Source organism: Lactuca virosa, chromosome 4 (assembly GCF_052849685.1).
Source record: "Lactuca virosa cultivar CGN04683 chromosome 4, Lactuca_virosa_CGN04683_v6, whole genome shotgun sequence".
NCBI classification, from domain to species: Eukaryota; Viridiplantae; Streptophyta; class Magnoliopsida; order Asterales; family Asteraceae; genus Lactuca; species Lactuca virosa.
Window position 1 is genome coordinate 398,329,205 of NC_136429.1, and position 25,065 is coordinate 398,354,269.

General features: G+C 39.9%; 2 protein-coding genes across 2 annotated transcripts; both read right to left on the reverse strand.

Annotated features, from left to right (window-relative positions):
* Nucleotides 1–246: 246 nt before the first annotated feature.
* On the reverse strand, nucleotides 247–1,119 carry LOC145106464 (uncharacterized). The gene is made up of 2 exons (XM_079043433.1): nucleotides 682–1,119; nucleotides 247–564 (listed from the first exon to the last, which is right to left on the reverse strand). Exons 1-2 carry the CDS (start codon nucleotides 1,117–1,119, stop codon nucleotides 247–249), a joined length of 756 nt encoding a protein of 251 aa, XP_078899559.1.
* A 16,244-nt stretch (nucleotides 1,120–17,363) lies between these two features.
* LOC145169045 (heavy metal-associated isoprenylated plant protein 26-like) lies at nucleotides 17,364–18,159 on the reverse strand. Its single transcript, XM_079087634.1, has 2 exons — nucleotides 18,021–18,159; nucleotides 17,364–17,939 (listed from the first exon to the last, which is right to left on the reverse strand). The coding sequence occupies exons 1-2, from the start codon at nucleotides 18,111–18,113 to the stop codon at nucleotides 17,550–17,552; spliced, it is 483 nt and encodes a 160-aa protein (XP_078943760.1). The 5' UTR covers nucleotides 18,114–18,159; the 3' UTR covers nucleotides 17,364–17,549.
* Nucleotides 18,160–25,065: the final 6,906 nt, after the last annotated feature.

Sequence of the window (25,065 nt, forward strand, 5' to 3'; positions counted from 1 at the left end):
CACAATATCATCTACATATACCTCAATGTTTCTTCCCATCTGTTGCGCGAATACTTTGTCTACCAACCTTTGGTAGGTCGCTACTGCATTCTGCAATCCGAAAGACATATTTGTGTAGCAAAAAGTCCCTTTCTCAGTATGGAAAGCAGTTTTGTCTTCATCAGTCGCGGCCATCTTCACTTGATGATACCCTTTTTAGGCATCCAAGCAAGATTTCCATCGGTATCTTCCTAACGGCTCGATCTTCTACTCTATTTCTTGAAGGGGACAGGTGTCTTTCGGGCAAGCTTTATTGAAGTTGATGAATTCAACGCACATTCTCATCGTTCCATTTGCTTTTTTTACTAGCACCGGATTGGAAATGCATTTTGGGAGTTGCATGGCCCTCATGACTCCGAATTTTACTAAAGCTTCGACTTCCTTGTTGACGATTTCATTCCTTTCTTTAGCCATAATACGCTTCTTTTGCTTTACTGGTACGCATGAGGAATTGATGTTCAAGTGATGTTCTATTATTGACCTTGGGATGCCTATCATATCTGCAAGTGCCCATGATAACGTATCCTGATATTTTCTCAATATCGTCATGAAACCCTCTCGCAACACTCTAGGGAGCTTGAACCCTATTTTAATCGTCTGGTCCTTGTGGTTTTTGTTAACAACTACCTCTTATGTATCTACCAAATAAATTCCTTCTTCTTCCATGGGCTCAGCTTGCTCTGGCTGTACAATATGGCTACGTTCAGGAGGTCCTGTGGTGGTGTTTTGAACTATCGCCACTCCTTCCTCGGTAGGTAATTTGAGTAAACCATGCACTGTGGATGAGACGGCTTGGAGCTTCCACATTCCAGTTCTTCCTAAAAGTATGTTATAGGGAGATGGTGCTTGTACTACTATAAATTCCGTTAATATGGTTTTCCGGATGTTACCTCGATAGTCTTCCAATGTGAAGGGTAGCAGAATCTTCCCTTTTGGCCACACAGACTGGACTGTGAATCCCACCACTGCAGCCGTGGCAGACTTGAGATATCTTTGGATGTCCAATGGCAGTTCTCTCAAGTAATGTTCGTACATTATGTTGACCGAACTTCCGTTATCCACGTAAACTCTTCTGACCATTGTTCTTCCTATTTCCACCTTTATTATCAAAGGTTATGTCCCTTTATGATCAAAAGGTATTGGATCATGGAGACTAAACTCAATGTTAGTCATTTTTCGCTTCCATGTTAACCTGTCACTGGGATCTTCTTCGTCTTGTACCATGGAAATTCCAGCATCATACTTTGGCGTATCGTATTGCTTTGCCGTTCGCTCGTCGACTCTTAATGACCACTTTTTCTCTTTTTCTCTTTTTAAACTTTCACAATCCTCCGTCGCATGAACCAACTTTTTGTGAAAGTCACAGTACTTGTTCGGGTCTTGAGGGTATTTTCTGTTTTTATCTATGTTGTACCTGTTCGGGCTTCGTGGAGTATAAGCTTCATATGCTTCCTGTTGATATGGTTGGTAACGACCATTTTGTTGTCCCCTCTTGCTTCGGTGTGGTCTTCTACCGTAGTTATGGCGAAGCTGTATAGTGGGTTGAGACGGGTATGTTTTAATTCGTTCTTCCCTTTTTCCTCTTCCCGCCATGGCCTTTCCTTCCATCCTTGTTTTTTCAGCGCTCTCAGCTTCTTGCCACAGGAGCCGATTAACTTTTTGTATCATTTCCTCTGCGTTAACCCATTCTCGCCCTACCAGCTTTCAAAATAGCTCCTTTTCCAGGAGCCCATAAGTGGCCGCCGCTATGATCATAGGGTCATCCCGGGTTGGCATCTTCCTACTAATCTCATTAAACCTCTTAAAGTATGATTTATTCGATTCTCCTTCACGTTGTTGACAAGCGAATATCGTGTGTGCTTGTTGTTGCAACCTTCGTTGTTGTATGAAACTGTTGCAGAATTTTTAACATAGCTCTTCGAAGCTCGCTATGCTTTGAGCCGGTTAGCTAGCAAGCCAATATCGGGCAGATCCGTATAAAGTTCCCGCCAAATTAAGGCTCGATAACTTTAGATCCATTGGTAGCATTTTTATTACCAACTGGAAGTTGGATACATGATCATCTGGATCTCCGGTACCATCGTAAGGTGGCACCCTCGGCCCTTTCAACCCTTTGGGAATAGATATTTCGTTAATGTCGTCCGTAAAAGGAGAGCGGAAAGTTTGGTTCTTGAAAGCTTGGTTGTATTGCTTTGCTTCAGCTACTTTAGGGTACTTTTCTTGTCTTTTATGAGTGTCTTTTGCATTGGATGGTCTACCTGCATCTCTCTCCTTCATGCTTGATCTTTTTTCGTGAAGGGTTGACTCCTTTCCTTGTTCGTCAGAGTATTCCGTTTGGTCTGTGTGGACCGAAACTCGATCCCATTCTTTCTCTTTCTGGGGTTGTCTTTGGCTTTGCAATTTCCTCATAGCCCTAAAGCTTTTGAATGCTTCAAATTCTTTTAACTCCATTTCTTCTATCGTTTTGCCTTGCAGATCTGTTCCGTCGTCGCTGATAATCTTTCTGATGACTACATTCTGGTGTCTCACCACAGTAGCAACTTGCGGGGTTGCTTCTGGGCCTTTAAGTTTTGGAATTCTCGCGACCGGACTTGCTCCAACTACTGGAGTGCTGGCGCCGGCTATTTGTTGCGAGGTCCCACGGATGCCGCCACTTGATGTACCGTCAGGTCCGCCTTCCATCATTCACCCTTGGATTAGTTTTAACCGAGCGAATAGATTGACTTGAAGAATACAAAGAAACTGAGTTGGTCGGCCGGGAAGAGATCCGAGACAACGCTCCAACGGTTAAGTTAGTGAAAGGCTATATTATCGATCAATTATAGGAGAGCTAAACAAGTGGAGTAAGTATGAATTTTGTGTACATACCTCCTTGACGAGTCGGATTACCTATTTATAGCGAAGGAGGAAGAGGTAACGAGTTCTTCCCGTCTCGACCCTGCAATTTCAACTTATCGCATTTATGGAATTATGCTCGAAGGCACGACTAGTTGTACTTTGTATGCCGTTACACAGCTGTCATATGACTGTGCCATGATCCATCAGCCGCACATCCAGGTACACACTGTATTGTCGTGGTTTCGATGTACTATTGCTACTGTTTTTAGGGATGTTTAGTATTTGGATAAAACCGAATTGTCCAATTGGACAATTTGGATTGGACTATTTGGTTCGGATATTCAGATTTTTGGATTGGTTTTCGACAAAACCGAATTATTATTTTGGATTTCGGATTGGTTATGGTTTATAAAATAAGAACCGAATAGTCCAAAAAAACCAAATAACACTTTATTATTTATTTATTTTAAATATAGATCTATAACTATTTATTAATTTTGTAATTTATTTTTTGAAATAGGTTAAAAAAGTTTTACCTAATAAAAAAATATTAATATGCATTTTCTCTCAAAAAGTTTTTTATCTATAAAATATTAAAATATAATCTACATTCTTAATAGTTGTTTATAAATTTCAAATCGTAACTAAATAATTTGTTTTTGCTTCTTGTGTAAAATTCGGTAATATTATAATTATATATCGTTTTAAAATGTTTTAGTTTTTAAAAACCGAATTATAAAAACCGATCCAACCGAATTTTAATTGGATCGGATCGGATCGGATTTGAATTTAGTTTGGACTATTCGGATCCATGTTTTGAAAACCGATCGATCCAAACGAACACCCCTAATTGTTTTGACGTCACTTTGTACTTTCTCGTTAGCCTCTCTTTTGCTTTCGAGTCTTCATGCCAGTTCGGTATATAAGTAGGCAACTTCGAGACATATGGGGCGGTTGACTTCGAGCGACCTTGCAACATGCTGGTTTGGTATATTTGGGAAGGATATAAGTATTTTCGGACTATATCCTATTAGACATAGTTTTAATATATATATATATATATATATATATATATATATATATATATATATATATATATATATATATATTCGAATCTACTTATAATTTTATTATTTTATATTAGAAATATATTTTTCAATATAAGATGTATATAAAATAATATTTATTGACAATAAAATAAAGTATTTAGTAATAAGTAATGCTAAAATAACAAATTATAAACATAAAATATATTTTTACCAAATTAAGATGTAGATTATAATATATTTTTATAAGAAAAAATATTATTTGAAAATGAATAAACAAGATAAAAAAATATATTTTTATTTTATTGTTTAATAAAATCAAACAAAAAGAAATAATTCTCAAAAGTATTTTTTTAAGGATTCTTAGTTTTACCAAATAATAAAAATGATTTTCTTTTCTCGACGTAATTCTCTTTCTTGTAGTTTCATTCTCAATTGCAATTCTATTTTTGTGTATGAAACATGCCTTAATTTTCTAAAACAATGTTATATGATTGTTGTAATATTCCTTTTAATAGAAAGAAAATATAATTGCATTCTTCCTAAGGGTGTTTGGGATTTACTTTCAAAATGACTTATTTGTTTATTTGTTTTCAAACAAATAAATAAAAACCATGTTTGAGAACTCAATATGCACTTATGAAAATTGTTTTTTCACAACTTTTAAATAAATCATTTTTAAAAAGTTCAATTTTCTATCTTATTGAGTTATAACTTCCAACTTACATAAACCGAAAGAAACCTCATAAAAACAAATAAACAATTGAAACACTTTGTAATTTATAAATGTTTGTAACCATATAAGCAAATAAACATTTATATAAAAAAGTGTTTCTTTAACTAAATAAGGATATTTCAAACACCCTCCTAATTTGAAAACCGGACCGGACCAACAGTTCAACAGAAATCCTGTTAAATTAGCGGGTTTTTGTTGCCTATAAACCAATTGTTTATGAACCGGTAAAAGTCAGATGGTTCACAAAAAATTAGGGTTGAACTGTTCCGGTTTAACCACTTTAAACCAACTAAAACCAAACTAAATAAAATAATAATAATAATAAAACATGGGTTTTTAACAAATGTCGAAACCCCGGATCGCCTAACCCATGTTTTGTGAAAGCCAAACCACAAACGCTATAGATATTTAAGCTATAAAAAAGTAAAATTAAATAAAATAAAATTGGCAGTAAATGTTTTTTTTTTCATAAACAAGGATAAATATAACATACTAGGCGCAAAGACAAAGTCATCCATCTTCTACTCTTCTTGGCTTTTGCCTTTTATTTCCTCTAACCTTGACAATCTCACGTTGTTGGATTAATCGGTTAGTTAATAAGAAAATATTATTATATTAAGATAACTTTGATTCTAGAATGTTGTTTTTCCTAGTTTTGGTATTAGAGTAGGATTCTAGTTTTATTAGTATAAATAAGGTTAATGTTTAGGATGTTTAAGTTAATTTTTTCCAACAATAAAGTTCACAAGTAATTCCTCGTTCTTGTTATTTTCTTTTTCTTTATTCAGTTCATACATTAAGCACCAATGTAATATAAGGTGATATACCTACACTTGGTATCAGAGCCTTTGGTTTGTGAATACATAAAATGTCGGTTTCAAGAAAAGTGTAGCGTTTCGCTGCGGGGTAGATGTAGCGGAAATTGGGTTACCTTGAAGGGGGTGTGATTCAGTTTTTAATCGCAAGCAGCCACGATTTCTCTTGATCGGACTTGTTGTAAGGTAACGAGAGACTAACCAGAGGCGCGAAATAAACGAACGGGTAGACGTCAAAGCGGATGGCTTTGATTTGGTTCGTTTTGCGGGTGACGGAAGACGGTAAAGGTGGTTATGACACTGTCTTGTTGTTTGGTGGAATAGTGCTCTTGGAACAAGCTTGATTAAAAGAGGTCGGAGTTGTCAAAAGAGAGAATAAGACTTTGATTTGCGAGGAAGAAAGTTCAAAAAGCTGAAAAATCAAAGTGTGGTGTTTACATTAATCGGACAAGAGTGATTAGCGAGGAAAAAAAGATCGATTTGTTCGTAATAAGGGGAGACCGACATAGGTACATGAAAAACGAGCAGAAAGGATCCATCAAAGCATGTAGCTTTGGATTCAGTTCGTTTGGTAGGTTGAAAGATAACGGTGAAGCGGGTGGCTTTGTTTTCTTAGTCGGTGGAAATGCCTCTTTGAACATCGGTGATCGAAACAAAGGAAGTGATTGGATAAACTACACGGTGTGAACATTATGGCGTTGGAGTTCAAATCAGATGGCTTTAGATCTGCTGGGGAGAGGTCGGGAATCCGGGAAAAGTCTAGATGTTAATGAACATGTCCAATGGGATGTCATGGTATATGTCACATGTGTCGTCAACAATTAAAACGGGTTGTTAGAAGACTTTGGATGTGACCGAGATGAAGGTTGGGTGTCCGGGAAAAGTCGGGATGGTTCCAGAAGGTAGTGATTCAACACTACTATGAATGAGTGCTATGACTGAACTGATTAAGGGAGTGATTGTTGGATTAATCGGTTAGTTAATAAGGAAAGTATTGTTATATTAGGATAACTTTGATTCTAAAAGGTTGTTTTTCCTAGTTTTGGTATTAGAGTTTTGATTCTAGAAGGTTGTTTTTCCTAGTTTTGGTATTAGAGTAGGATTCTAGTTTTATTAGTATAAATACGGTTAATGTTTATGATGTTTAAGTTAATTATTTTTTTCCAACAAAGTTCACCAAATATTTGACGACCCAATTTTCACGTCCAAAAATTTCATTTAAAATAAGTGATTTGTAAAACATTTGTAGTAAAACATCATCCGATCATATCATTTCATAAATTATATCTCGTGTCTGAAAAACCAAATCATAAAAATAATAATAATGTCAGAGTACAATCCCAGAACATCTCATAATGCGGAAAAACCAATGCGTGTGTGTATGATGTGCCGCTACCGCGCCAGCTCCTTCCCCTTCGCTGAAGAGGTACCTGAAACAAAAATGTAAACTGTAAGTACGAAGCTTAGTGAGTTCCCCCCCCCCCCATCGTCCACATACAATACAATCATATAGCATTCATACTGCCAGTCATTTCTGGGGTGCCCGACCTACCCGGTACGGCCATTTTGGGGTGCCGACGTACCCGTGCGGCTATTCTGGGGTGCCGTCCTACCCGTGTCAAGCCATTTTGGGGTGCTGACCTACCCATGTCGAGCCATTCTGGGGTGCTGACTACCCTTCGGTCCTACAACCGAACCTCGGGGACTATTTCACCTCTTACTACTACTGTCACATATATCATAGCAATATCTACTGTCAGACATATCTGGGGTGCCGACCTACCCTTCGGTCCTAACAACCGAATCTCGGGGACCATTCCCCCCCTCTACTACCTCTATCTCGTATAACATATCATGCTAGCAGCTAAACATATCATAACATACTGTTAGGCATATATGGGGTGCCTAACCTACCCTTCGGTCCTAACAACCGAATCTCTATCACTATCACATATCATATCACGCTAGCATATAACATATCCAGGTAGTAGCAACACAAATGAATATCACAAAGACAAACATCTATCATACGATCCCTACTGGTGGGCCGGCATTGTGGCCGTAGACCCACCGCTACTGGAAGGTAACTCACCTCGTAGTAGCTGCTGATCTGTGCGGGAACTCTCTATCTGCTGCTGCTGCTCCGGAAATCCTCCGGCTATAAATCCTACAAAATACAATCAGAGTCTGATATCTACTCTTTGGGTAAAATGACCATTTTACCCTTGATCAAGTCAAGTCAAAGTCAAAGTCAACTTCCAGTTGACCTGACTCGCCGAGTTGGCTAGCCAACTCGCCGAGTCCCTAACCTTCCATTTGTCCTTATCCACGACTCCACTCGTCGAGTTGGGCCGTCAACTCGACGAGCTCTTCTCTCATATGAACGTCACATGAAAACTCATCCGACTCACCGAGTTGATGAACAACTCGTCGAGTCCACCTTCATCTGATGAACAAGATCTGTCCTCGACTCTCCGAGTTGATGAACAACTCGTCGAGTTCTAAGAAGATTGCCTTGGACTCACCGAGTCTGTTCTAGCACTCGCCGAGTCCCATGAATTCCAGAACCATAGCTTAGTCCAGAACGTTGGGTCACTCCCCGGGACTCCCTAAAAGCTTTCCACACTTAACTGGGTCCTTTTAACCCTCAACTGATATGGGACAGAACCCCAGGACTCGCCGAGTCCAAGAATGGACTATTCGAGTTGGTCACATCCTTTCACTAAATCTTCGATTTCTGATGTACAACCCTTGATCAAAAGATAGATCTATGCTTCTACAATCGATCTAGCACGTAAAGTTACAACCTTTACGTGCTTGCATGGGACTTTGAGCTCAAAAGGTCCTAAAACAAGCTCTTACAATGCATGGGGCCTTCTTTGAGTGCAAAAGCCACTCCTTTCTGCCTTGTAACCCCTCTAAGGACCTAGATCCGAAACATCAACCCCAAACCATGCTTGTAATCATGGTTGGTGACCAAAATGGCTTAGAAAAGCCCTAGAACTCCACAAAATGGGATCTATCAAAAGAATAAACAAGGTATAGACTTTATACCTTCTATAGACTGCAAATGATGCTCAAAATCGGATCCTTCTAGCCTCCTCTTGATCCTTCAAGCTTTTCCTTCCTTCCTTGGGTCACAAAAGCACCAAAATCACTCCAAATGCCTTAGATTGCTTCAATAACGGCTACGGTTTCAATGAGAGGTGTTTGGGAGCATAAAGGGGCGATGGAGTCTGCATAAGGTCGTTTAAATAGGGTGCAAACCCTCGGGTTAGGGTTTTTGTCCAGACAGTGCCTACTCGCCGAGTCCGGGACCCGACTCGCCGAGTACATCACTTAAATCTCGCGTCCCGTCCCGCTTCTACTCGGCGAGTTGGTCCCTCAACTCGCCGAGTCCAAGGCCAAAAATGCAAAATACTTAGAAAGAAATACGTACCAAGAACCAGGTGCTACAAATCTCCCCCACTTATTTTAGACTTCGTCCTCGAAGTCTGCTGCTCGTTCCTGAAACAGCTCGGGGTAATGCTCCATCATCTCGTCCACCGGCACCCAAGTCCACTCCGACCCCTTCCGGTGCTGCCATTGCACCTTCACGAGTTCCACTCTCTTGTTCCTCAAATCCTTCGACTTCCGGTCGAGAATCGCCACAGGCCACTCAATGTAGTTCAGGCTGTCATCAACCTGAATATCCTCTAGGGGCACCACTGCTGAGTCGTCCACCAGGCACTTCCGCAGCTGGGAGACGTGGAAAGTGCTGTGGATCTGACTGAGTCCGGCTGGCAGATCCAACCTGTACGCCACCTTGCCCACCCGGGCTACAACCCTGAATGGTCCAATGTACCTTGGGCCCAACTTGCCCCGCTTCCTGAATCGGATGACGCCTTTCCAAGGCGACACCTTCAAGAGAACCATATCCCCGACCTGGAACTCCAGGTCCGAACGACGCTTGTCGGCATAACTTTTCTGTCGACTCTGAGTAGTCTGAAGCCTGCTCCGGACCTGCTGAATCCTCTCCGTCGTCTTGAGCACCACTTCGGTGCTCCCCATGACTCTCTGGCCAACCTCGCCCCAACATATCGGGGTCCTGCACCTCCTCCCATACAACATCTCGAAGGGAGGACGGTCGATGCTCGCGTGGTAACTATTGTTGTAGGAGAACTCTGCCAATGGAAGGTAGGTATCCCAACTACCTCCGAAGTCTAAAACACATGCCCGAAGCATATCCTCCAGAGTCTGGATGGTCCGCTCGCTCTGGCCATCCGTCTGCGAGTGAAAGGCGGTGCTGAAATGCAGACGAGTACCCAACTCGTCGTGGAATTTCTTCCAAAACCTGGAAGTGAACCGCACATCCCTATCCGAAATCACCAAAACTGGCACTCCGTGCCACGCCACCACCTCCCTGATATAGATATCGGCCAATTTTTCGGCCGAGATGCTTTCCTGAATCGGGATAAAGTGGGCGCTCTTGGTCAATCGATCGACGATGACCCAGATCGAATCCGCTCCCCGCGCGGTCCTGGGAAGCTTGGTGATAAAATCCATCGTAATATCCTCCCATTTCCACAGCGGAATATCCAATGGCTGCATCTTGTCGTGTGGTCTCTAATGCTCGGCCTTGACCTTCCTGCAGGTCAAGCACCGCTCCACATACCATGCCACATCCCGCTTCATGCAGGGCCACCAATAGTCAAGACGAAGATCCCTATACATCTTCGTCGCCCCGGGATGAATGGAGAATCGGGATTTGTGCGCCTCCTCCATCAAAACCTGGCGCACGCCTCCGTGGTATGGAATCGACACCCTGCGGTGTAGCGTCAATAATCCCCTGCTGTCATAGTCGAAGGAGGAAACTTGACCCACTATACGCTCACTCTTCCGATGTTCCTCCTTCATAGCCTCCTGCTGGGCCTCTCGGATCTGCTCCAATAACGGGGTCAGTACTGTCATCCGCATGCAGATATCTCTGATCGGTGCCGCCTTGCGGCTAAGCGCATCGGCCACCACATTGGCCTTCCCCGGATGGTAGAGGATCTCACAATCGTAATCCTTCACCACGTCCAACCACCGACGCTGCCTCATGTTTAGATTCGGCTGATCCATGAGGTACCTCAAGCTCTTGTGGTCCGTGTAAATCGTACAACGAACCCCATAGAGGTAATGACGCCAAATCTTGAGGGCGAACACAACAGCCCCCAGCTCCAAATCATGCATCGGGTAGTTCGCCTCGTGAGGCTTCAGCTGCCTCGAAGCGTAAGCGATAACATGCCCTCTGTGCATCAATACTGCGCCCAAGCCTGAGATGGACGCATCACAGTACACGACGAGATCCTCCATGCCCTCTGGCAGGGCTAAGATTGGCGCCTCGCACAATCTCTGTTTCAGTGTCTCGAATGTAGCCTGCTGCTCAGGCCCCCAACGAAAGACCACGACCTTCCTCGTTAGCCTGGTCGGGGGTAAGGCTATCTTGGAGAAATCCTGGATGAACCTCCGATAGTAACCAGCTAATCCCAGGAAACTCCGAATCTCAGATGGAGACCTCGGAACCTCCCATCTCATCACGGCCTCAACTTTGGCCGAATCTGCCGAAATCCCGTTCTAGTTGACAAGGTGCCCAAGAAACTGCACCTCGCGCAACCAGAACTCACACTTGGAGAACTTGGCATACAAGTTCTCCCCCCTCAAAGTCTCTAGAACCTCTCGTAGATGCTCCTCGTGCTCCTCCTGCGTCTTGGAGTAAACCAAGATATCATCAATAAACACTATCACAGACCGGTCTAACATCGGTCTACACACGCGGTTCATGAGGTCCATGAACGCGGCAGGAGCATTGGTGAGCCCGAAAGGCATCACCACGAACTCATAGTGGCCATAATGCATCCGAAACGCCGTCTTCTGTACATCCTCCTCTCTGACCCTCATCTGATGATACCCTGAACGCAAATCAATCTTGGAGAACCAAGATGCTCCCTGTAGCTGGTCAAAGAGGTCGTCAATCCTCGGGAGTGGGTAACAGTTCTTTACCGTTACCTTATTCAGCTCCCTATAGTCTATACACATCCGATGTGACCCGTCCTTTTTCTTCACAAACAGAATCGGGGCTCCCTAGGGTGAACTGCTCGGTCTAATGAATCCTTTGTCTAACAACTCCTGCAGCTGTGTAGACAACTCCTGCATCTCAGTAGGAGCCAACCGATATGGTGCCATGGCTATCGGAGCCGCACCAGGAACTAGGTCGATCCTGAACTCTACCTGTCGCTCCGGAGGTATCCCTGGCAACTCCTCGGGGAATACATCCGCGAACTCTCGTACTACGGGCACATCGCCCACCGTCGCCCTACCCGCCTCCCGGGTATCCATAACATACGTGACATAACCTGCGCAACCCTGCTGAAGGTAACGCCTAGCTCTCGCTGCTGAACACAAAGCTGGTCCTCGCTGTGGCCTTTCGCCCTGAATCACTAACTCTCCCCCACCTGGGGTCCTGACTCGCACTAGCTGTTGTGCGCAATCTATCACCGCCCCGTTGGGGCTTAGCCAATCCATACCGATAATCACCTTGTTCCCCCGTAAAGGTATGGGAACCAGATCCACCAGGTAGCGCTCCTCAAATAATCTCAGAACACAATCTCGGAAGACCTCAGATGCTCGCACCGACCGGTCGTCCGCAATCTCGACCTCTAGAGGGAAATCCAACATGCCCGAAGACTCAGGAAACTTCTTGCTAAGCGCAAGAGAAACGAATGATCGGGTAGCACCCGAATCAAACAATACCTGAAATGGGATACCGTTCACGTGGAACGATCCTAAACAGAGCACATACATAACATATCAAAATCAAACCAACATATCATAGAAACATAAACAAGAGGTCATACCCGTCACCACATCGGGTGCAGCGCGTGCCTCCTCGGTAGTCAACTGGAAGGCCCGACTCCTCACCACTGGAGCCTCTGACTTGCCCTGCGGGCCATCTGTAATCCGCAGGGTCGCTGGGGCTGGCGCCTTCACTGGCGCTGCTGCTGTCAACTGGGGGCAGTTGGCCTTCTTGTGGCCCCTCTGGTTGCAGTGGAAACACATCAACTCAGACGTCTGAATAACAGGTGCAGGAGCGGTATAATCCCTGCTGAAGTGTCCCGTCTTGCCGCACTCATAGCAGCCCGACGATCCCAATCTACACGCCCCCTCATGTGGCCTGCCGCATTTCCTGCAGCGGCCCAGTCCTGACTGGCCTGTCGGCCTACCATCTGATCCCTTGGGCTTCTTCCCCGAAGCCCCAATCGTCTGCCCCTCCTCTACCTTCCTCTTCCGGACATGCTCTAGATCGATCTCCCTCTCCCTTGCCCTGGCAATCATAGAATCCAGGGTAGGGCAAGCTGAAAAACTGACATGCTCCCGAATGTCGGCTCGCAACATGTCATGGTAGCGGGTCCTCCTCATATCCTCATCACCCGCATACTGGGGCACCAGTAACGCCCTCTCCTGGAACTTGGCGGTGTTCTCCGCCACAGTCTCCGTCGTCTGCCTCATATCCAAAAACTCTGTGGCCTGCTGTTGAAGCTCTACAGCTGGCGCAAACTCTGCTCTGAACCGGGTCACAAAGTCCGACCATGTCATAGCCTCAACAGCCGAGGCTCCCAATGAGTCACCAACAGACTCCCACCAATCTCTAGCTCTGTCTCTCAAACACCCTGCTGCATATCTCACCTTCGACCCCTCGGGGCAGAAGCTGGTCAGCTGCGCAGACTCAATGTCTGCAATCCATCATCTGGCCACAATGGGGTCCGTCGCCCCGTGGAAGTCCATCGCACCACTGCTCCTGAATTCCTTAAAGGACAGTGTGCGAGGTCCTGACTGGCCAGATGCCATGTCACTCCTGAACGCCCTGAGGCGGTCCTCCATCAGCTCAACTATCCCTTCCTTGATCGACCCGAAAATGATTGGGGTCGACTCAAGGATGCCTCTGGTGATCTCTGACGCGATGAACTCGTGTAGCCTCTCATCCACTGGTTCGGAACCTGAACCCGAACCCGATCCCTTTCCCGAACTGCCAACTGCTAGCCTCGAACGTAGTACCACCATTCTGCAATACATAACGACAACTGTCAGTGGTACTGATACATCTTAGAGGGATCACATCTACTGCAAGGTTCCTGGTCTCGCCTCAGCCTTCCTCAATTCAAGTACGAATCCTCTGCTTTCAGTAGTATGGGCCCATACTACCTTCCACATCTATCCGTACTTTCCTCAAGAACTGCCTTGACTCCACCAAGTCCCTTCTACTACTACTACTGATCTCATGCTACTCTCATCCTAGGCTTGCCCTAGGTAACCACCAACCCACTCTCCGTCATCAGCTGCATAAGAAGTCCCTGCTTTCTTCCCCTAACTAGCTCGCGAATACTATTACATATTACTCAGACTAGATAATTCTTCGAATGAGAGATCCTACCCTACAACAGTTGGACTCAAACAAGAGCTGCGAAATAGGGCTAGACCCAACCTTCTGGAATTATTTAGTCCTTGCAATATGTAACTTAACGTATTCGTTTACTAGTTAGTGAAAGACAGTTAGAACTCCTAAAAGCACAAAGCAAGCAGCATTCAGACAAAGGAAACTACTCAAGCAAATCTATTTTTATAACAAGAAACTGTACTAGCATACAATGCTAAGCTCATACTATCAGGCATAACCTAAACAGGCTATCCTACTGCTGTCTACTCAATACTAGCATGCAATTCTCATAAAGCTGAAGCACATAAAGCAGGCACATAAGGCATCATTCCTAGATCCTTAGTCCTATTCTAGCATGCAGTTCTACTGAAACTGGTAAATCATAACATGAACTTGTATGGGTACTCTGGGGAAAACTTACTTGAGCTCGGCCGGTCGCGCACATCACACACCTTGTTCTTTCTCAAAACTCTTTTACTTAGCCTTTAGAAAATCATTTCTTTATAAAAATCTTTTAATCCCTCGATTTGAGTCCAGACACCCCCGAAGGTGTGTCCGAATCCCTCAAACCAGGGCTCTGATACCAACTTGTGACGACCCAATTTTCACGTCCAAAAATTTCATTTAAAATAAGTGATTTGTAAAACATTTGTAGTAAAACATCATCCGATCATATCATTTCATAAATTATATCTCGTGTCTGAAAAACCAAATCATAAAAATAATAATAATGTCAGAGTACAATCCCAGAACATCTCATAATGCGGAAAAACCAATGCATGTGTGTATGATGTGCCGCTACCGCGCCAGCTCCTTCCCCTTCGCTGAAGAGGTACCTGAAACAAAACTGTAAACTGTAAGCACGAAGCTTAGTGAGTTCCCCCCCTCCCATCGTCCACATACAATACAATCATATAGCATACATACTGCCAGACATTTCTGGGGTGCCCGACCTACCCGGTACGACCATTCTGGGGTGCCGACGTACCCGTGCGGCTATTCTGGGGTGCCGTCCTACCCGTGTCAAGCCATTTTGGGGTGCTGACCTACCCATGTCGAGCCATTCTGGGGTGCTGACTACCCTTCGGTCCTACAACCGAACCTCGGGGACTATTTCACCTCTTACTACTACTGTCACATATATCATAGCAATATCTACTGTTAGACATATCTGGGGTGCCGACCTACCCTTCGGTCCTAACAACCGAATCTCGGGGACCATTCCCTCCCTCTACAACCTCTATCTCGTATAACATATCATGCTAGCAGCTAAACATATCATAACATACTGTTAGGCATATCTGGGGTGCCTAACCTACCCTTCGGTCCTAACAACCGAATCTCTATCACTATCACATATCATATCACGCTAGCATATAACATATCAGGTAGTAGCAACACAGATGAATATCACAAAGACAAACATCTATCATACGATCCCTACTGGTGGGCCGACATTGTGGCCGTAGACCCACCGCTACTGGAAGGTAACTCACCTCGTAATAGCTGCTGATCTGTGCGGGAACTCTCTATCTGCTGCTGCTGCTCCGGAAATCCTCCGACCATAAATCCCACAAAACACACAATCAGAGTCTGATATCTACTCTTTGGGTAAAATGACCATTTTACCCCTGATCAAGTCAAGTCAAAGTCAAAGTCAACTTCCAGTTGACCTGACTAGCCGAGTTGGCTAGCCAACTCGCCGAGTCCCTAACCTTCCATTTGTCCTTATCCACGACTCTACACGTCGAGTTGGGCCGTCAACTCGACGAGCTCTTCTCTCATATGAACGTCACATGAAAACTCATCCGACTCGCCGAGTTGATGAACAACTCGTCGAGTCTACCTTCATCTGATGAACAAGATCTGTCCTCGACTCGCCGAGTTGATGAACAACTCGTCGAGTTCTAAGAAGATTGCCTTGGACTCGCCGAGTCTGTTCTAGCACTCGCCGAGTCCCATGAATTCCAGAACCATAGCTTAGTCCAGAACGTTGGGTCACTCCCCGGGACTCCCTAAAACCTTTCCACACTCAACTGGGTCCTTTTGACCCTCAACTGATATGGGACAGAACCCCAGGACTCGCCGAGTCCAAGAATGGACTCGTCGAGTTGGTCACATCCTTTCACTAAATCTTCGATTTCTGATGTACAACCCTTGATCAAAAGATAGATCTATGCTTCTACAATCGATCTAGCACGTAAAGTTATAACCTTTACGTGCTTGCATGAGACTTTGAGCTCAAAAGGTCCTAAAACAAGCTCTTACAATGCATGAGGCCTTCTTTGAGTGCAAAAGCCACTCCTTTTTGCCTTGTAACCCCTCTAAGGACCTAGATCCGAAACATCAACCCCAAACCATGCTTGTAATCATGGTTGGTGACCAAAATGGCTTAGAAAAGCCCTAGAACTTCACAAAATGGGATCTATCAAAAGAACAAACAAGGTATAGACTTTATACCTTCTGTAGACTGCAAATGATGCTCAAAATCGGATCCTTCTAGCCTCCTCTTGATCCTTCAAGCTTTTCCTTCCTTCCTTGGGTCACAAAAGCACCAAAATCACTCCAAATGCCTTAGATTGCTTCAATAACGGCTAGGGTTTCAATGAGAGGTGTTTGGGAGCATAAAGGGGCGATGGAGGCTGCATAAGGTCGTTTAAATAGGGTGCAAACCCTCGAGTTAGGGTTTTTGTCCAGACATGCCTACTCGCCGAGTCCGGGACCCGACTCGCCGAGTACATCACTTAAATCTCGCGTCCCGTCCCACTTCTACTCGGCGAGTTGGTCCCTCAACTCGCCGAGACCAAGGCAAAAAATGCATAATACTTAGATAGAAATACGTACCAAGAACCAGGTGCTACAAAATAATTCTCCGTTCTTATTCTTTTCTCTTTTCTTCTTCTTTATTAAGTTCATAGCGTGGGCACCCATGTGTTCTTATTCTTTTCTTCTTTTTCTCTTTTCTTCTTTTTTATTAAGTTCATAGCTTGGGCACCCATGTGTTCTTATTCTTTTCTTCGTTTTTATTAAGTTCATAGCTTGTGTTCTTATATTACATTGGTGTCCTTTATTAATATCTTCTTCTTTATTAAGTTCACAGCTTGTGTTCTTATTCTTTTCTTCTTTTTATTAAGTTCATAGCGTGGACACCAACGTAATATAAGTTTCTATACCTACATCTATATGTCTATTTTTTTTTTCAATGTAACTTAATACATATAATCATATATTCAAACATCATTATCAGTAAACAGTAATATATGTAAATATTCAAACATCATCATCAGTAATATATATAAATATAATATTCTTTTTCAATTTAATTTAGTACATGTAATCTTATGATATGATTATATGGATGTTTGGTATTTTAATTTTGAATATCTTTCTGTATTTTATAATTTTAAATTATTTATTATGTAATAATAACGTCATTGGGATCAAAAGAATCACTCTGATTGAACCAATTGAGCCGGTAAAACAAACGGTTCGTTGATCGGCCCGAATTTAAGCTAAAAAAAAAAGAAAAAAGAACAAGACACCATCCATATATTACTTGATAGATTTTTGTTTATTTTATGAATTTACAGTGAGCAACTACCCGTTGATCATGAAGTGAACTACATCACTACACAAGCTGTAGGGTTTTCATCACTAAACGCCGTCGTATACCTAATTTCAGGTGAACTCGCCCTAGCCAAATCCAACATCTCCGGATCCACCACTGCCGTGTTCCTGACGTACCCATCCGGCGCCCTTTTGTCATAAACCCCCGGCACGTAAGGATGTTCCACCGTGTCATATGGCACATACGGCCACATCTCCGCCTTCTTCCCTGTCCGGTGCCGGACTCGATACAACACCTTCCCTGGATCCACGTACCCCACCACCGTCAGCTTGCTTTTCTTTGGGTCCACATCCACCGAACTCACCCCTTTCATCCCTTCCACCGACTTCCGAACCCTCCTCTCGCATCCCTCACAGTCCATCTTGATCTTTATCTCCACCGTCTGACGTTAACACAATCAAACAATATCTTATTGGAGTAAGATTCATGGGGAGTGACTCTAATGAGAAGGGAAGAGTGAGACCTGAAGTTGGTTTCGTTTCTTGAGTTTCTCCCTGGAACGATGGATGCTGTGACAGGAATCGTAAAGTTCCGAGATACATGCTGCAACCCCCATGAGTTTGTAGAACAAGTAAAGATGGAAAGGTGAAATTCACTCATATGATGTCACAAGAGTGGGTTATAAAGGTGGCGGCTGATCGGAGGTGTCTGTTAGGTTTGGCCACGTGGGGACATGGGCTCTTGAACCATCCACCAGGTGGTGGAAAGTTCTTGGCTAGGTTATCGATCATCCCACGTCACTCGATTTCATGGGGGCATGTGCATACGTCTATCGAATATCAACATTCAATAGCTTTGTCATTTTTACTAAATAAATAACGAGTTTTGTTCATATTCATGTTATAGTTGTATTGTTAGAAATAATTATTAGTGGTATAAAAAAAAGGTAATCTAATCCATCCTAATAACTCAAAATGATTTATGTGATATGTCATGTTTTCTAAGTATTTGTCACATGTAATTTTTTTTAAGATTTTCTCCCTTTTCATTTTCTACTTGATATTTTTCGATTTTTCCATTTTCTTAAAATTAAAATCAAGAGTTGAGTGAATGTTTATATATAGCTAACGTACGTTTATATATTTAATGTATTTGGTTGTATTAAAATCTCAAATTAATTGCTATACAAACATCTATTTCCTTCTTTTTTTAAATCCCTGATATCATTCATCAATTACTTCAATTTCATAGCTAATCTTACGATAACAATTCTAAATTTAAACAATTATGAAAGAAAGAAATTCAATATAATGTTATATCAATCATGATATTTATGTAGTGTTATCCCTTCCAAAATACGTTTTCAAAATGATGTATATATATACAATTTCCTACTTATTGTAATGTTATTCTCAGTAGCCGAATTTATTTGGTTGTTCTATCTACACAAGGTTAGCAATTTCATTTCGAGATTTAGGATAAGTTTTATTGAATGTTATTATGTGTTATACGTGCATTTTGTTTTGATGATAACCATCTATTGCAAATCAGTTGATTATTTGAATATGCAAAGTCTATCTATTTTTGTTCTCTTTTTCATTTGTCCCTCTTGGTGTAAGTCAACTATTCGAAGCCTCTTGGATGTTGGAATGCATAAACAGTGTTCGATAGAATGTCTCAAAGAAAGAATTGTTGACACAAAATACATTTTAATTATTTGACATGGTTATCTTTTGGCTGCATTGTCTCTATTGACAGAAAAAGTTTAACTTGACTCATTTTGTTTTACATTAACTGGATTGGTCACTTTCTTATTGGTAGTTTGATCACTTTAGTCTTTTGGATGCATTTGTAGGACTAAACTCTTTGATATCTTATTCTCCCTAATAAAAGAAAATAACTTTTCCACTTGTCATCACCTTATTCAATATGCCACATGACACTTTTTCTATTATTCCAATTTCCTTTAATTTCACTTGACAATTTGAGATTATTTTGGCTTTTTTATTAACTCCGAAAAAAAATATAAGTTTACTGAAACTTGGGTCAATTTAAAGAAAATTGAATACCTCCTTAAATTCTCACGTAATTTGGCAAGGAATGTATTAAATTCAAATCAACATTCCTAATTGTCAAACAAAAAATTTGGTCAATCCCTTTCAAAATGATGCTAATTTAGAGAAATGTTTCAAAGATCGGTTCATTCATAGATAATATTTTGGAATACTGTATAACTTCAAATCAAACTTTGATATCCTTTTCATAATCATTTTTATAAATTATGTATAACTAGAGTCCCGTTCATCTGTTATCACTATTTGAAAGACTGAGTTTACAACAACGAATTCCAAAGCTCTACATCATCACAGTGGGAAATCTTCTATTTATTCACAGAGTTCAATCTTTCCGGTAAGTTTATAAAAAAACTACTTTCAATTTATTTGTTTATGTTTTGTTGTGTGTGTTCTGTTTTTCTCATTAGTTTCTGCGTTTTAGCGTGTATGAGTGTGTACGTGTGTGTGTGCGTGTTTAACTGTTTATGTTCATGTGTGCGTGTCTATGTTACTATGTGTGTTTCTTTATTCTAAAAAAAACTTTATTATGTGTGATGGTCGATTTCTGTTCCTGTATAGGTATGTTGCTTTTTTCTGAAAAATAAATGAAAAAACTATTTTATAGCATCTTATATTCAAAGTCATCCCAATTACAATACTATACTTTAACAATTATTGTGTATGGATGTGTGGGTAATGGTCGATTTATGTTCCTATTTGTGTGTCTATGTTACTATGTTTTTATTTTTGCGAGTGTGGAAAATCTTATTACTTATTGTTATTTGCATAAATTAACTTATTATACTTCACTTGATCATGTATACGCGACCTACTTTGACTAAAAATTACAATATGAAAACTCAATTTACATGTATTTGTATAGATTCAATCTACTTCCAATTCAAAAAAACATATACCTATTCTTGATGACATTAGCGGTTTCATTAAGCATAACAGGTACGAAGAAAAACAATCATGCTTACCTTTTTAATGAACTCATATCCATTGTACTCATAATTGTGTAACATCACAACTTCATCCCTTATTTGGTTTTGTATTTCCTCCCATTCTAGAACTTTTTAAGTAATCGATTTTTTTTGTATGTATAGCATTCCACATTCTTGATAAAGTATGGAGGCATAATCCAACAAAGACTGCATGGTACAGGCTAATCATTTTTAATTTTAAGTTCTACTATAACGACTTCTCATCTTTTTCACCTCCACCTTTTTTGGTTGTTAATCTTTCACTACATTCTTCAGGGAATTTACAATTTTCAGATTTTGTACTTTGGGCATTGCTGCAGAACCCACTTTGTTTTTTTGTTTTTCTATAAAAAAAAATCCATTTTATAGCAAATTTATTTCAAACTCGAAACCATTTACAACAATGTACTTTGAAAATTAACTGTTATGTGTGTTTATCTTTTTTTTTTGAATTTTATTTGATGTTTATCATTGTTTTTCTATTTTTCTGTAAAAAATCGTCAGCTTCACCCATCATGTTCTGTTTTGTAATTCTTTCAAACTCGAAACCATTTACAGCAAATTAACTATTATGTGTGTTTATGTTCAACTGTGTTGTTTATCTTTGTTTTCCTATTTTTCTGTAAGAATGTTGGTTTGGTGTGATGGAATAGAATCAGAAAAAGAAATGGAATGGTCTGTTATCATGTTATGTTGTGCTAATGTATTTATGTACCATAATGGCATAATAAGAAAAAACCAAAAATGAAAAGTTTTTTTTAGAAAAAAATTGATTTATACCGATTATAGCAATGTACTTTAAAAGCACATTGTTAAATTTAACCACTCATGTTATCTTTAATACTTTTGTAAAATAATATTTTTGTAAATTAATAATTTTTAATAATTATGATTTCTCTCTACCTGATTTGACAGTTTTACACATTTGGTCCATGATTGACCTAAATGTGTTTTATGCAATTGAAATTGTGTTTTCTGATGTTCATTACCACATTCTTGATCATATTAATGGAAAACATGAAGATTAGCATGATCAGTGAGTTGACTCTCTCACAAGATGACTATACCATTATGGTCCGTCTCATCCGTTTGTTGCAACAAACCTCCTGGAACCAACAAATCTGTATGACTAGCATGATATTGACGGACGAAAGTGTATGTTATAACTTAAATGTGTTAACTTACAATTATATGTATGTGTATTATAACTTACATATTTATATATCATTACATTTATTGTACGCTTATTAATTAATATTTTATTTTTTTACCTTAAGGGAACAAAAATTGAATGTATTGTGGACAAACCATTTGCCTCACTTTAAGGAAAATACTTGGTAGAATATGGTGATTTGTACATTCATAAACCCACATTAGTGTTAAATAAAGGTGCTATACAGTTTGTTTACGGTCCACACAAACTTTATTTCCAGTATACCACAAAGGTAACTAAATGCACAAATTTTTGTGGGCCACAAAATTCTTTTGCTTTTGCAAACTTCCAACAACTTCATGATAATGCAATCCAACCAAAAATTTCATTTGGTTAGTGAGTTCCTTTCGACCCATTCCTAATAGATTAAAATATTTATATTTCATTTTTTCCACCATAACAAATACATACTTACGCTTTTCCTTTTGTATAATATAGATGTTATAGGAAACGTTTTCCGGTGTTTTCCATTGGAACCTGCAAATGACAAAAAGGAAAAGAAAATAACATTCAAAATGGAGGATTTTGTGTGGGTTTCATTTTTTATACATATAATTATTTTTCTTATTATATTTTTTTAATATTTTTCTTTATTTTTACAGAGGACGTGAAGTTTTTATTACTCTATGGGGACGGTGCTGACGAAATTAATGCATATGTTTCTAAGCATCCTGGTCATTTTGTAAAAATAAATAAAAATGATTTGTGCCACATGTCATCTTCTCCAAGTATTTGCTAATATTTTCTGCATTTTTCATTTTCCACTTGACATTTTTGGTTTTTCCGTTTTCTTAAAATTAAATTCAACAGAGTAGGCTGAATGTTTATATATAACCAATCGTATGTTGATATATTTAATGTATTTGATTGTTTTAAAATCTCATATTAATTGCTATACAAACATTTCTTTCCTTCCTTTTTTAAAACCCTGTTATCTTTCATCAGTTACTTTAATTTCACAACTAATCTTCTGATAACAATTCCAAATTTATATAATTTTGTAAGAAAGGAATACAATATACTGTTATATCAATCATTCTATTTATGTAGTGTTATCTTTTCCAAAATATGTTTTCAAAATGATGTGTATATATATATATATATATATATATATATATATATATATATATATATATATATATATATATATATATATATATATATATATATATATATATATGATTTCCTACTTATTGTAATGTTATTCTCAGTAGCCGAATTTATTTGGTTGTTCTATCTACACAAGGTTAGCAATTTCATTTCGTGAATTAAGATAGATTTTATGGAATGTTATTGTGTGTAATACGAGCATTTTGTTTTAACGATGACTTTCTATTGCAAATCGGTTGATTATTTGAATATGCAAAGCTATCTATTTTTGTTCTCTTTTCGTTGGTCCCTATTGGCGTAAGTCAAGTATTCGAAGCCTCTTCGATGTTGTAATGCATATACTGTATTCGATTGAATGTCTCAAACAAAGAATTGTTCACACCAAATACATTTTAGTTATTTTACTTGGTTATCTTTTGGTTGCGTTGTCTCTGTTGACATAAAAAGTTTAATTTGACTCATTTTGTTGTACATTAACTGGATTGGTCACTTTCTTATTGGTAGTTTGGTAATTTTAGTCTCTTGGATGCATTTGTAGGACTAAACTCTTTGATATCTTATCCTCCCTAATAAAAGAAAATAACTTTGCCATTTGTCATCACTTAATTCAATATGACACATGACATTTTTTTCTATTATTCTAATTTCCTTTAATTCCACTTGGCAAATTAAGATTATTTTGGCTTTTTTATTAACTCTGAAAAAATATAAGTTTACTGAATTTTGGTTCAATTTAAAGAAAGTTGAATACCTCCTTAAATTCGCACGTAATTTGGCAATGAATGTATTAAATTCAAATCAACATTCCTAATTATCAAACAAAAAATTCGATCAATCCGTTTCAAAATCACGCTAATTTGGAGAAACGTTTCAACGATCGGTTCATTCACAACTAATTTTTTGGAATACTGTATAATTTGAAATCAAACTTTGATATGCTTTCTATAATCATTTTTGTAAATTATGTATAACTACAGTCTCGTTCATCTGTTATCACTATTTCTTGAAAGATTTTGTTTATATTTAACATCCGGATCCTTGGAGGTATTTGAATTTATACTTTAGATTTTGGGTGGTGCCACGCCGTGATCGAGGCACCCCTTGACGTGGTAATGATCGTTGTACCGCGTGTTTTAAATGATCGCCACGTCGTGGCATCTTGTGGTTATGGCGTGGCAGCTGTTTATTGAGAAACCCTATTTTTATGGGTTTGCTCCCTATTTAAAGGAATGTGGAGGCAAATGTTTGCTCATCCTCAGCCACCACTAGCCCCTCAAGCTCTAAAGAAAACCCTAATCACTTTCCTCCATTATTTAGCTAGTTTGGTGTTCTTTGAAGCTAAAGAATGAAGAATGAGGAGGAAGGAAGAAGGAAGAAGGAAGCATAGATCAAGCAAGAAAGTCTCCATTTTTCATTCTAGTTTGCTAGATCTTGAGTTTTGTCCGATAAGCTTCTTGTTCTTGCTTGTTTGGATGATGAGATCTCATAAATTTTGCAACTTTATGAATCTCTGAGATATTTGGTATAATTTGTGCCTTGGCTCTGGAGTATGGTTGGGTTTTCAAACCATGCATGCGATTTAGATCATAAACCCTCATTTTGACCTAATATGGGTTCAAGACATGAATTAGACATGCATGTCTATAAATCACCAACTTTTAGGTTAGTTTTGGTGCTAGAATCACATCTGGAAATGATGGACTTCGAACTTTGTGGAATAAGTGCTTATTGGTTAATTCATTACATTATTAAGTCATTTGGAGTTTAGATAATTGGGTTTTTGTCACACCCCAAAACCGGAACGGCGGAATCGTTCGGTGGTGGAGGACGTCATGTACAGTATCACAACAATGCATAGTAGTAAACAAGCAACAACATCATCTATTGCATTACTAATATAATTTAATACAAGTGTGTTCTGTCAAGTTTAATAGACACCAAAAACATAAATCAAAATAAAAGATGAGTCTTGAACGAGTTCCATCTTCTCAAAACCTGGCATCGGTACCTGTCTACTGGTGACCTGAGAATACAAGTTATTTTGAAAGAGTTTTTCAGCTTTAAAGCTGGTGAGATCATAAGTATTTTAGTGTCATTGTTTGTATGAAAGTGTTTGTAAGTATGTGATTTGTAAGTTTGTAAATGTTTGTATCTCCTAGAAAACCCTATGTTTTTCTACTAAAAGTAGCCTTCTACGAAGGCATC

What these genes read in the sequence shown, in the direction of transcription:
- LOC145106464 (XM_079043433.1), bottom strand. Translation starts at nt 1,119, where the DNA reads ATGGTCAGAAGAGTTTACGTGGATAACGGAAGTTCGGTCAACATAATG. An exon ending in AAGAAGAAGGAATTTATTTG is followed by an intron (nt 565 to 681) that starts GTAGATACATAA and finishes AGAAAATATCAG; the next exon opens with GATACGTTATCATGGGCACT.
- LOC145169045 (XM_079087634.1), bottom strand. Translation starts at nt 18,113, where the DNA reads ATGGGGGTTGCAGCATGTATCTCGGAACTTTACGATTCCTGTCACAGC. An exon ending in AGAAACGAAACCAACTTCAG is followed by an intron (nt 17,940 to 18,020) that starts GTCTCACTCTTC and finishes TGTTAACGTCAG; the next exon opens with ACGGTGGAGATAAAGATCAA.